The 12395-nt window shown below is 39.2% G+C and overlaps 3 protein-coding genes across 3 annotated transcripts; 2 read left to right on the top strand and 1 right to left on the bottom strand.

Moving 5' to 3' along the window:
* Positions 1-2230: 2230 nt before the first annotated feature.
* GLK1 lies at positions 2231-3718 on the top strand (the record flags this gene model as incomplete). Its single annotated transcript, XM_446000.1, has 1 exon — positions 2231-3718. The coding sequence occupies one exon, from the start codon at positions 2231-2233 to the stop codon at positions 3716-3718; it is 1488 nt and encodes a 495-aa protein (XP_446000.1).
* Positions 3719-4392: 674 nt separating this feature from the next.
* Positions 4393-6270, bottom strand: GVI51_F00495 (uncharacterized protein; the record flags this gene model as incomplete). Its single annotated transcript, XM_446001.1, has 1 exon — positions 4393-6270. One exon carries the CDS (start codon positions 6268-6270, stop codon positions 4393-4395), a length of 1878 nt encoding a protein of 625 aa, XP_446001.1.
* Positions 6271-10837: 4567 nt separating this feature from the next.
* GVI51_F00517 (serine/threonine-protein kinase) lies at positions 10838-12382 on the top strand (the record flags this gene model as incomplete). The annotated part of the gene is made up of 1 exon (XM_446002.1): positions 10838-12382. The coding sequence occupies one exon, from the start codon at positions 10838-10840 to the stop codon at positions 12380-12382; it is 1545 nt and encodes a 514-aa protein (XP_446002.1).
* Between the last annotated feature and the right edge of the window lie 13 nt (positions 12383-12395).

Here is a 12395-nt window from a genome sequence, read left to right on the forward strand (position 1 = left end):
AACGTTTGAGGAAGATACCTGAACAGGTGATAGTCCTGTATACATCAAATAGCATCCCTCTGCTACCTGGTATTCCCATTTCCTGCAAATATGCGCCTCATCTTCAAGCATTAAGTGTCAAAAGATTGCGGGGTGGATTCGATCAAGTCTCGCTGTTTTGCACTACTTTTCCCTCACTCCCTCCCACTTCACCGATGGGTTTTGGTGAAGCGGGTAAAATTTGCGTACGTAGATTTCAAGAAATATTGCGGGGGTGGGGCAGGATTAGTTTTCCCGATGCAGAGGATCTAGGTAAGTGGGGCATTGTTCCACAAGATACTTTAAAAAGCAAAAACTTGAAAATTAGTGGATCCCGCCCAAACTGTAAATACGTTTCTGCGTTTAATTCACAGTGTTGATATTTTCTCTCCCCTTGCCCCGCCCCCACCTTTTATTTTTCTATCAAAAATCTGATGCGCGAAAGTTTTTCCTTGTTGCATGAAAACTTGAATTTTCCGGTTCTGCATAGTGTTTAGTGGACATACACACACACACAAGAGATTGAGATCTTCCGTGTTGAATGTACGCAGAAAGCTACTATGAGATAATATTCAAGGGTAGGGGGGAGGGGGATCCAAGGGATGGCAACCCAATCTAAATTTAGGGTAGCCTTCTTTTGTTGCCCATGCTCAGGCGTGAGAAGATGGGAAGGGTGTATCTATAGGTCATATGGTGGTGAGGCAAACATACAACCACTATCAATTGACAATACGGTATTGTAGACACCAAGAGCCACGAGGGGGGGGGGGAAGGACGGTATCGAGGTGAGGGGTATACCTTAGTAATTGATCAACATTTCTTCATTACCGCAAATTAAATCTTCTATTCTGAAAGAATTGCCTCACCAAATCGTCCTTATGGCGAATACTCTGTAAAAGAGTACAGACACCAGCAAACTGGTAAGACGAAAATAAAAAATACCTAGCTGGGGCCAGTGGAAAGTGTTTCTCGTACAAGTAGTGACGGACGTACTTTCCACCAAACAGGAATACAATACTTGAAAAAAAGAAATGAGAGAAAGTCCCATTATAGTGTAAATGGCAAGTTTGCTGCCATTTCATTGAGTACAGAAAGAAGACACATAAAAATAGGTTGTTCTCAATTGCTATATCCTGCTCTTGATTGTTGAACCAAGGGAAGGGATTCTGGATACCGTCAATTTGCTGAGAGCGTACTACACTCGCCCTGGTCCCAGTTTGGGATTCTTCTCTGTAGTGTCATGCAAGAACTATTATCTGAACGTGTGTCTCTTGGAATGTATGTTCCTCTTCTTCATTTGAGTAAAATATAGCTACGCAATATTCTGTACACTTGTTAATTAAGATCACTTTTCTTTTCTGTTAGTCCTTTTCATTGGACGTAGTGCTTAGTTGTTTATTTAAATGTGGGGTAGGAGCATTCTTTAGAGGGGAGGTTTGTCTAAGGGGCGGGCCATGGATAGCAGTTGGAATTGTTGGCTTTTTTCCACCCACAAGTCCCTCATCCAGTAGTTTTACCCAGTAGTTTAACATTGCTTTATCCATTACCTCTTGCTAAATGGATACCTGTGCAACGTCTCTGATGAACAGGAGCCCTGTAAATTAACGAATGTTTATCTTCTTCCACCATTGTGATCGTAGTACAGAGAAATAGGGAGACCAAGGGGGGAGGGGGGGGTTGAAGTTGGATGCCAGGGTGCTGTAAACAATAACAACTTTTCTAAGCAATTACCGTGGCCAATTTCTGCCTCCTACTTTTGGAAACTAGACGTAGGATAACATATGTCGTAACAACGAGGGGTTAAGAAGAGCATGTAAAGACCCAGGAACCATGTACTTTCAAGGGTTCGTAATAGTGAAAAAATGGCATTTTGAGTAATCTTTTTAGCATGCTTTTAAAATATAGTTACTTGGAAAAAATTGATATATAAAGGTGGTGAAAATAGTGAAAATAGGTACCGATTCTCTTGCTTCATTGACCCTTTAACTTCTTTATTTCTTATTGCTATTTGTATTTAAACATTCCCTACTAATACTACATCAAAGTATCAATTTTGCAATTCTTTAGGAAAAGGATAATAAGCACTACGGAAATCTAACGTATCTGTAGTTTTGCTATAAAAAAGAATATTATTGTTTCCTTTTAAATTCAAGATACTGAAGTTACAATTTATAATATCATACAAAACCAATTAAGAGAAAAACCATCAAAAATGTCTTTCGAGAACTTCCACAAAGCTACCAGCGAGCAATTGACTAAAGCCGTTGATGAACTATGTAAAGAGTTCGAAGTCACTCCAAAGATGTTGGATGAATTAACTGCTTACTTCATTGAATCCATGGAAAAAGGTTTGGCTGCTGAGGCTGACTCTGAGAACAAGGGTTTGCCAATGATCCCATCTTTTGTTACTGGTATGCCAAATGGTACCGAAAATGGTGTTTTGTTGGCTGCTGACTTAGGTGGTACTAACTTCCGTGTCTGTTCCGTTACTTTGAATGGTGATAACACTTTCAAGATGGAACAAATGAAGTCTAAGATTCCAGATGAATTGTTAGACGACGAAGGTGTTACTTCTGAGCAATTGTTCGGCTATCTAGGTCGTAGAACTGTTGCATTTGTAAAGAAGTACCATCCTGAATTCTTGAACAAGGGTGATGATATCCCACCAATTCGTTTGGGTTTCACCTTTTCTTACCCAGTCGATCAGACTTCCTTGAACAGTGGTACTTTGATCAGATGGACCAAGGGTTTCAAGATTGAGGATACTGTCGGTAAGGATGTTGTTCAATTATACCAACAACAATTGGATGCTCAAGGTTTGGGGATGATTAAGATTGTCGCTATGACTAACGACACAGTCGGTACATTCTTATCTCATTGCTATGCTTCTGGTTCCCATTCATCATCTGGTGGTGAAATTTCTGAACCTGTTATCGGCTGTATTTTTGGTACTGGTACCAATGGTTGTTACATGGAAGAAATTGAGAACATAAAGAAACTTCCAGAAGATATGAGACACCAATTGGCCAATGAAGGTAAGACCCATATGTGTGTTAACACTGAATGGGGTTCTTTTGATAATGAATGCAGATATCTGCCAACTACCAAGTACGACGTCGACATCGACCAAAAGTACTCCGCTAACCCTGGTTTCCACTTGTTTGAAAAGAGAGTTTCTGGTATGTACTTGGGTGAAGTCTTGAGAAATGTTTTGGTGGACTTACACAGCCGTGGTTTAATGCTAACTCAATACCGCGACTACGACCAATTACCTCATCGTTTAAAGACTCCATTTGAGCTATCTAGTGAAGTCCTATCCCGTATTGAAATTGATGACTCCACTGGTTTGCGTGAAACTGAATTGTCTTTCTTGCAATCATTGAGACTTCCAACGACGCCATCTGAACGTGAAGCTATTCAAAAGTTGGTTCGTGCCATTTCTCGTAGATCCGCTTATTTGGCCTCTGTTCCAATTGCTGCTATCCTAATCAAGACTAACGCTTTGAACAAGAGATACCATGGTGAAGTTGAAGTTGGTTGTGATGGTTCTGTTATCGAATATTACCCAGGTTTCAGATCAATGTTGAGACATGCCCTATCCTTGTCTCCAATCGGAGCTGATGGTGAGCGTAAGATCCACATTAGAATTGCCAAGGATGGTTCTGGTGTCGGTGCAGCATTGTGTGCATTGGTTGCCTAAACGTTTTGATGTACTAATTATGATACAGTGAAAAGACTGTTTTAAGAGGCTATATATTTTTGCCGTATTTTTGTCACTTTTAGAGTAATTATACAACTGATAAACGGGTTAGTTGGCTTCTAATGTTCACTGAAATCAATTAACTTATTATGTGTTCACGAATTTTTTTATACAATTGGGATATTGTACATAATCCTCTATGTATCTTTTATGTGATTTTAATTATTATTCTTTTCTCCAAATAGTTCTGGATATTTGAAGTTTGTGTAAAATTATTTTTTTATGTTTATAATGTATTTCACAGAACAAAAAAATTTCAAAACCAAGGTCAACTTACGTTTTTTTTAAGCTTTAGAACATAAACATTAATATTTACAAATTCTCCATATTGTAGGATAATATGTTCGTGAATTTTTTAAAAATATACAATAATGCTATAAATATAAATATCTTTTATGCATGATACCTCTTGACATCAATTTACAACGTTGAATATCAGGTTTACTTTACAATTAGAAATCAAGGTCAAGCATTTTACAAGCTTATCAATTCTTAAGTTTAAGATAAAAGAAATATAAGACGATATTAGCGTGATGTAGTTATTCGCTTGACACTTGATCAGAACATATCGTAAAATTTAAAAAAAAAAAAAATCATAAAAAGTCTTAAATATTTTATTGCTCATCATTTTCAGATTTTTCGGCAGACTTAGTGTCAACTGGAGTACTATTATCATTTACAGGATCATCATTTTCTTCGTTTGCACCATCACCAACCTGACTTCTATGATTATCAGGGGAGCTGTTTGAGTTATATCTTTGCTTTCCGCCACGGCTGTAAGATTGACCCCTCTTGTAACCATTTGGTCTGTAGCTACGACCATACATATAAGGTTGTGCTGGAAGAAGACTGGAATTTATTGTGAATTGATCCAAATCAGTACCAGCCAATGTCTTTTCAATGGCCACTGCAAAGCTATCCTGGTTAGTTTCATTCAACCATTTTTCCCAGTTTTTAGCACGCACAAAATAATTGTTTATATTATATTCAGGACCGTAAAAGTTATCTTGACCCTTTGCTTCGTGTTCTTCAGCATTTGATTTTCCTCTAACAACTTCAACAACGGAATCTTCGTTCGCAGCAATTTCTCTTAGTGCAGCCAAAATGATGGTTGGATCCCCACCAAAAGACATATTTACAACTCTAAAGAACTTGGCGATAAGATCAATTGGCACAAAACCAGCATCTGAGAATTTAGATTTTAAAAAGGAATCCCTGGATAAATTTTCCTCACTGAAGTAGTATTCAATCTGTTTGGATACATTTTGAACAGCCGTTATTAGGGCATGCATTGTATTATAATACTGAGCATTATATGAATTCTGCACATATGGAACATAATGCATATTGTTGTTGAAGTTGCGGTTGTGTGGAACGTACGGTTTCTGATTTTGTCTTGGATAGTAACCATTACGCTGAGTCTTGTCATGGAAGTTGGTGTTGCTGGTATTGTATGAATAGTTGGTGCTGTGATGGTTGTTAAATTGTCTACCAGTATGCCCGTAACTTCCTCCTTGCTGATGGTGATAAGAATGTCTTCTCACATGCTTGCTTGAGGGTTCACCCACATTTTGTTCATTAGTATTTTCAGTGCTATAATTTTCTTTCTGCCCAGATCCTGAGGAAGCTCTTTGCCCAGTAGGAGTCTTTGATTCAGTTTCTTGTACTGAAGCGGTTTCTTTTTCTTCATTAATATCTTTAGTGTTGACATCCTTCTGCTTATTTTGCTCATGTTTATGACCATGATGATGCTGATGGTTATGTTGGCTGTGACTATGGTTATGATTATGATTATTACCATGGTGATGGTGATGAGCATGCGAACTTCCACCGTTCACAGTTTCAGAAGAGGATTTTACATCAGATTTTGTCTTCACTTCAGAGCTTTTGGTATTATCCTTATCGGTGTCAGTGCTTGACGTGTTATTCTCATCATCTTTCTTTTTATTGTTATTCTTAACATTATTACTTTTAGCCTGTTTTGTATTTTTCTTCTTGCTCTGAGAGCTGGAAGATGTAGCATTAGTTCCTTGAGAGTCACTTGTGGAATTACTGTTACCTGTTTTCTTAGTGTCTTTTCCTTTGTTACCTGACCTTCTTCCAGATCTCTTTGATCCGCCGTTTCCGGAAGAGACAGTAATTGATGCCTTCATCGGAACCCATTTAACATTTGACCCGGTAGGCTTCATTGTGTTAGCAGAACCCCCATTTTTCCTCTCTTTCTGTTTCCTAGTGTTCTCAATCTCTTCTTCCAATGAAACTTCACTTGCATTAACAGATTCTCCAGTTTGGGAGACCGCCTTCCATGGTGAGCTCGTTGGAATTGGTGCGGGCACAAGTTTACTGGCATCCACACCTGGTTCCTTAGCGTCGGCCTTTTTACTCTTCTTGATATCAACATCGGTAGTGCTTTCTGGAGCAGCTTGAGAAGCAGAATCAGCTTTTCCAGTGACAGTCACTGGTACGGTCTCAACGTTCTCCTCTTGTGACATGGCTAAAGAATATACTATCGCTTGCAGGTGGGTTGGTGTATGTCAAGTATTTTACTCTTCTGTTTAAAATATTACCAAGCTACAAGTATATGTGCATCCACAAACTTATAGTAACGATGTGGTACTATACCTGGAAGATTATCGAGCTGTGTGCGCAAGAGAGTGATAAGAAGTGTGAAGCAAAAGCACACACAAAATTTTTTTTTCCAGTAAGCTTTCCAAAGAAAGCTTCCCAACCAGTCCACCAGTAATACACAGACTCTACAGTAGTGGGCACAAGACTTCTGAAACTTTTTTTCCACTTTTTAGTGTCTAGTCCTCGAAGCATCTAGTTGAGCCAATACAAATCGATGAAAAATTGCTCGTCGAAACAAATAATTTTTTTTTTCAGTTTTTTGATTCACGACTGCAGTGGGAATGTGAGACCATGGACGGGCACGTATCGATGGAGGTTTGTGCCACCTGTCTTTGTGTTTCACCAGCTGTGAGCTGATCTGTGACTTCGAACAGTACACTATAGCCCAGGGTTTTTTTACTTACCCTAAGTATGTTGCCTACGTCTGTACCGATGAGGAAGAGTGTGCCCAATGGAGATTGCATTGCATCAGTAGGTAAGGTGCTAGGTTTGGGTCAACTATCAGATAATACGAGTATTTCATGTGACACTGGGCCCTTTGGTACTGTTAACTGATTAGTAACAGCCTGTGCATTTGCAGTGCTAGTATTCCAAGTACTCGTACTCTGTATGTGGCTCATTTTTTTTGTAAATAGCGGCATCCGTACTTATCTGCAGTAATATGTTAAATATACAACTTGCTTCATCTGTGTCGAGGAGTATCACACAATCTGTTGCTAAAAATAGTTTCTTGCAAGTTATAGATTGATATACATCGCAACTCTAATAGAGCTTGTCTTGCAGTGTTGTGATGCTATCTATATGTAAGACTAAGGCACTGAAAACACGCCATCCGTCCAATTAATTGCTTGGTCCTGCAAGTTTTTTGGACATGACTCAATTACCAATACACACGTGGTGGAGATTATACCATCACTTGCTTCGCCTTACATAAAAACACTATATGCACCCATGGCACAATTTATAAGATGTCTTGCATGTCATACCAGGAACTACTTTCACCTCGGTTGCCGAGGTGAAAAGAAAAAGATATACCATGCTGTGTGGCAATAACATGCACACATAGTGAGTATGGAGTTATCGCTTGTAGACATGTGCCATATGGACATTGCCCTATAGCCATCTCTTTTTACATAAACAAATACTACGATGCAACCTCATGACATTTCAAAGACATAACGCCGATGGGCATCGCCTCCTTATGCAAAAGAAAAGTATTGGCAAGGAGCACTCTGCATACGGCGAGGATGCAAGTGACTTCCCAAGTTGTAGCAATGCTCGCAGCAAACGGCAATAATCACTGTCTCGCTTGCCATCTTGGTACTCCCACGCTGACAGAGTGGGATATGTGACTTCCACGGAACGTTGTTTGTCATATAGTGTGATGCAAGGGAGGGTATGGTGATGCGGGCTGGGACTTCTGAGAGAATGGGATAGAGCAATAGACAGCCAGGTGTAACTAGTGTCCAGTAACAGTCACTGCAGTAGGTGGGAGAAGGGGAGGGGGTCACAAATCTAGCATAGCATAACTGGGTATGAGAACTTTAGATACTAAATGCGTCTCTTGTGAGTTCTCTAGGCTATGGGAGGACAGGGCGGGGGTTGACCCCTTCATAGTAGAACTCGGAGATTGCTCTTATCTTCCCTCCACAATACGGGTCACAAAACAAGAGTCTCCTTACGGCCCCGTCGGAATGTGATTCCAGAAGTCGTATACCAGTAATTAATACATTTTTTCATATTCCAGTACTAATTAAGCAATTAATTTGTATACGATACAAAGCTAATTAATTTCAATGACACATGTATTTCGTATCCCCTACCATTTAAGATTAAATGTTTTTAATTTTAAGGCCACTAATGTCCTGTACGTCTCTGACATCCCTTCAACCGATACCGAGTTGGAGACAACCGGTACAGGCCATTATTTTTGCTGATAGCGAGAAATCTCGGACCACCGGTATATACATGCGTCTCTCAACTGATCTTGCATTGCATGTACACATATTTTATCAACATAGAAACTACAAAAGTACGCATTATTGGCATTTCTACAATAAGGTACTGATAAGAAATCCCCAATAATAATGTATACACAACCTACACTACCATCACAATACCGTTTAGCTACAGAATTAATAAAATTATACCTTGAATCCTCGAAGAAAAACAACTATCAGAAACATGAGCGCTAAATGTTACTGCACTCGGAGATGTACTTACCATTCCACAGTATCACCTGACTGGTAGTCGTATTGTATTAACGATGAAAAGCAATAATGAAAAAGAAGTGCTCCTACGCTGAGTTATGTGCCCCACCAACTATGTGTCGTCTCCTCAATGAATGATCACCAGTACCCAGATGAATGTGCACAAAATCCGGAATAGCTATTTTTGGATCAAAAAGGGTCTCTGGCCTCTAGATTTGGCTGTAGACAAAACATTATTAAGGCCTTGGAATAATGAAATAGAGTTGAAAATACCGTAAAAGAGAAATCTTGTAAACCATACAATTGAGTGTATATCTTCCAAGAGGATTGTGCGAGTGTAATGGAAAATCACCGTACGTTAATGTCCCCCCCGCCTGTGGACCTCCCCATATTCTATGTGCATAGACTGTCTTGCTACAATTACTGCAATACACACAAATTTGCGTTCTAACCCAAAAAAAAGGTCTTGCATCCCACTCAGTCTATTACTCTTCAAAAGATAATTGGCCAACAACGATCATCGCTACAAGAGTGTCCAGAGTATTGTCATTTGCACGACCATCTCATCTACGTTATTGCCCTTTGAGGATACCCTCCGCATTAGTTAGAATGACGACATTTCTTATTCCAGTTATTTTTTTCTGTTCCTACTTAATTTTCTTTGTTACGACACATTTTCTCTTTGACAGCAATAATGCTCTCTCCTCCCTATGCCCCCCCCACCTCCCTGCAACTACATTCCACTTACTTGCATGCAACCCTCACTGAGATTCCATCCAGGATTTGGTACAGCGATCCCTGCGTCTCTTCCATTTTCCGAAATGGGAGATACTAGTAGTGTCCTACAGTCCTCGAGGGATACCCGAAGAAAGTACGGTAGAGCTTCATCCCCCTCCAATGCATTCTAAACGGGAAGAAAAGGGCTTGATCTATCTTTCCTTTTCACCCACCAAGTAACGTATTAGACTTGCTGGCATCGAAGCCCGTATTGCTCTACGGGTGTTTACTGGATTTTTGGGAAACCCTCACTGTTGGCTAACCTGCCCCTCGAAAGGGAAAGCTTCGATTTTTCTACGTTTTTCTTCGATTAAGTGTCTTCTCTACGACACACTCTTAGTGGCCAAGCACGTTTGAGTTGTCGAGGGCGGGCAGAGATTTGTACGCTTCTTCGCCTGTTGTACATCACCCTTTTTTCTTCTAATGATTACTACGCATCACTACACCGACTAACCTCTTCATGCTGAGTTTTTCCGATCCAGTCCTTCGAGAACGTTGAAAATGTCTACCGGGCACTGCGGCATTGCAGTTACGGATCCCTAGCCCTTGGACCCAACCCAAAAAAAAAGTGCCATATCTGGAACAACTAGTAGTCATCGTATTGTTCCCAAAAAAAAAAAATTTTTTTTGCCCATTCGGCTAACAAACTAATGTACAAACTCGGCAATTTATGGCTTCCTTCTCGAACGATTATTCTTTAAATGGGGAATTCAAAGCACCGAAGGAACCTTCGATGCTTTCGAAATGCTGGAGGAAGTGGGACTTTAGACTTCCGCTTTTCCACAACGTTTTAGTGGGTTAAGCTACCCTCTTTAGTGTCGATCCCCACTTAATTTTTCTTCTTCAATGGCATCCTCAATGGCAAATTAGGAAATCTATTTTTAAATTATTGTTGGACATAGAAAACTGAATCTTCCCTATGACTTCTCATATATTTTTTTTAAATTATTATTTTTCTTTTAGACTTTGTATGAAGTTGACCTTACTTCTTGATTATGGTAATACATCTAAACCAACCCTCATCAAATGTACTTATTTTTATTGTAAGAGATGGTTTTCTTATGGATCGACTGAGTGTCTTCTCCACATCACATTACGTAGCTTTCCTATACTCATCGCATTTTTTAACATAATTACAATCATCATAAGGAAATGGAAAGCATATAAATATTTCATGAAGTTGAGATATATTCTGACTTAACGTTTTACTCCATATTCATTTTTTTAGCATGCATCCCAACTTGTAACTTATATAATTCCTTCTCCATAATTCTTAACTTGAACAATAAACCCATACTTATTAAACGCTACTAAGGATATTATAAAAAAAAATAACCTGAAAGACTGCAAAGAACCCAAAGCTACACAACAATCTACAATACACGCTATTAACAACTAACAAAGATTTCTCAATTTTAATCTTCTGAACAAAAGAAAAATCTTAATGTCGCTATACTCATATAACTCGATGTCGTCATCATCATTCGGGAATGATACCGACGACTTGTCATTTAACAACCCGCTATACTCCGACCAAACAACCATATTCAGGGATGGAGACTTGTTCAAGGAACAACTTGATCTCCGCAGCCCTCACTTCGGAAACGAAATCCAGTTCGAAGAACAAGAGGACTTGAACAACTACAGGATAATCAGCAAAATAGGTGAAGGCGCCTTCTCCAGAGTCTTCAAGGCCGTCCCATTGCATAACAACTTAGCGCTTCCGAAGTTTGTCGCTATTAAAGTGGTGCCAAAGGAAGACTTCCACGACCACAACTTGAAGAAAACCAGCAAATTACAAACCTTGAATGAATTGAACATCCATTTGAAATTAACAAAGGCTAATGTGCCCAATGTAGTCAAGTTATTGGAGTTCCAGGTGTCAAAGAAGTACTACTACTTCATTCAAGAGTACATAGAAGGCGGTGAAATCTTCAACCAAATTGTCAAATATACGTACTTTAGTGAAGACCTAACGAGACATGTCATCAGACAAGTTGCCACAGCGGTTAAAGGTCTACACGAAAACAACATTATTCATAGGGATATCAAACCAGAGAACTTGATCTTCGAACCAATAATAAAAGAACAAACCATCCACAGATACCAAAAACTAAGAAAATCTGACGACCCAAAGACAAAATTGGATGAAGGTAAATTCATACCAGGAATTGGTGGTGGTGGAATTGGTAAAGTCAGGTTAGTTGATTTTGGACTATCAAGATTAATGGATCCTGCCGAAAGTGGGGCAAGGACACCATGCGGAACATTTGGATATCTGGCCCCAGAAGTACTAAACCAATATAAGGTTGATCCACGTACATCAAATACTAGTTATTCTTACAAGGTTGACATATGGGCAATTGGTTGCATTTTATACACAATGCTTTGTGGATTCCCCCCATTTTACGAGGATGAATTCAGTAAAGAATCTCTAGGTGACAAGATCTCAAGAGGTAATTACAAATTTCTTGCTCCATGGTGGGATGAAATTAGTATCGAAGCTCAAGATTTGATTAGAAATCTGCTTCAAGTAGACCCTGCTAAAAGATATGACATTGATCAATTGCTTGCTCATCCATGGCTAAATCATTACGACTGTGAAACTTCGCGTCCAGAGTCATTCTATGAAGCAGAGTTACTGGACAAGACTCACCTAAACTATGTCCTTACTTCTCAAGCTGACAGAAAGACAAATGCACACCAAGACAAAGACATCCTACTGTTTGATCTCGATGATGTGAGCGACTATAGCACACAATCATCCCCATTCGATTCCTCTAACGGTTTGAACCTACATTCCACTCAAAAAGAACAAATACGGAACTTTTTCAATACAGCCACTGGAATACAGCAGGAAAACTTTAAGGTAGAAACAGAAAAGGCTACATGTAACAAGTCAAATTTCTTTAAAAACCACTTTAAACTAAAATTAAGCTCAGCTACAATTATCAATAGAAGAAAGAAGATGAAGCTGCAAACCGATTAGGCATTAACTAAAA

This window comes from Nakaseomyces glabratus, chromosome F, assembly GCF_010111755.1.
Source record: "Nakaseomyces glabratus chromosome F, complete sequence".
Lineage (NCBI taxonomy): Eukaryota > Fungi > Ascomycota > Saccharomycetes > Saccharomycetales > Saccharomycetaceae > Nakaseomyces > Nakaseomyces glabratus.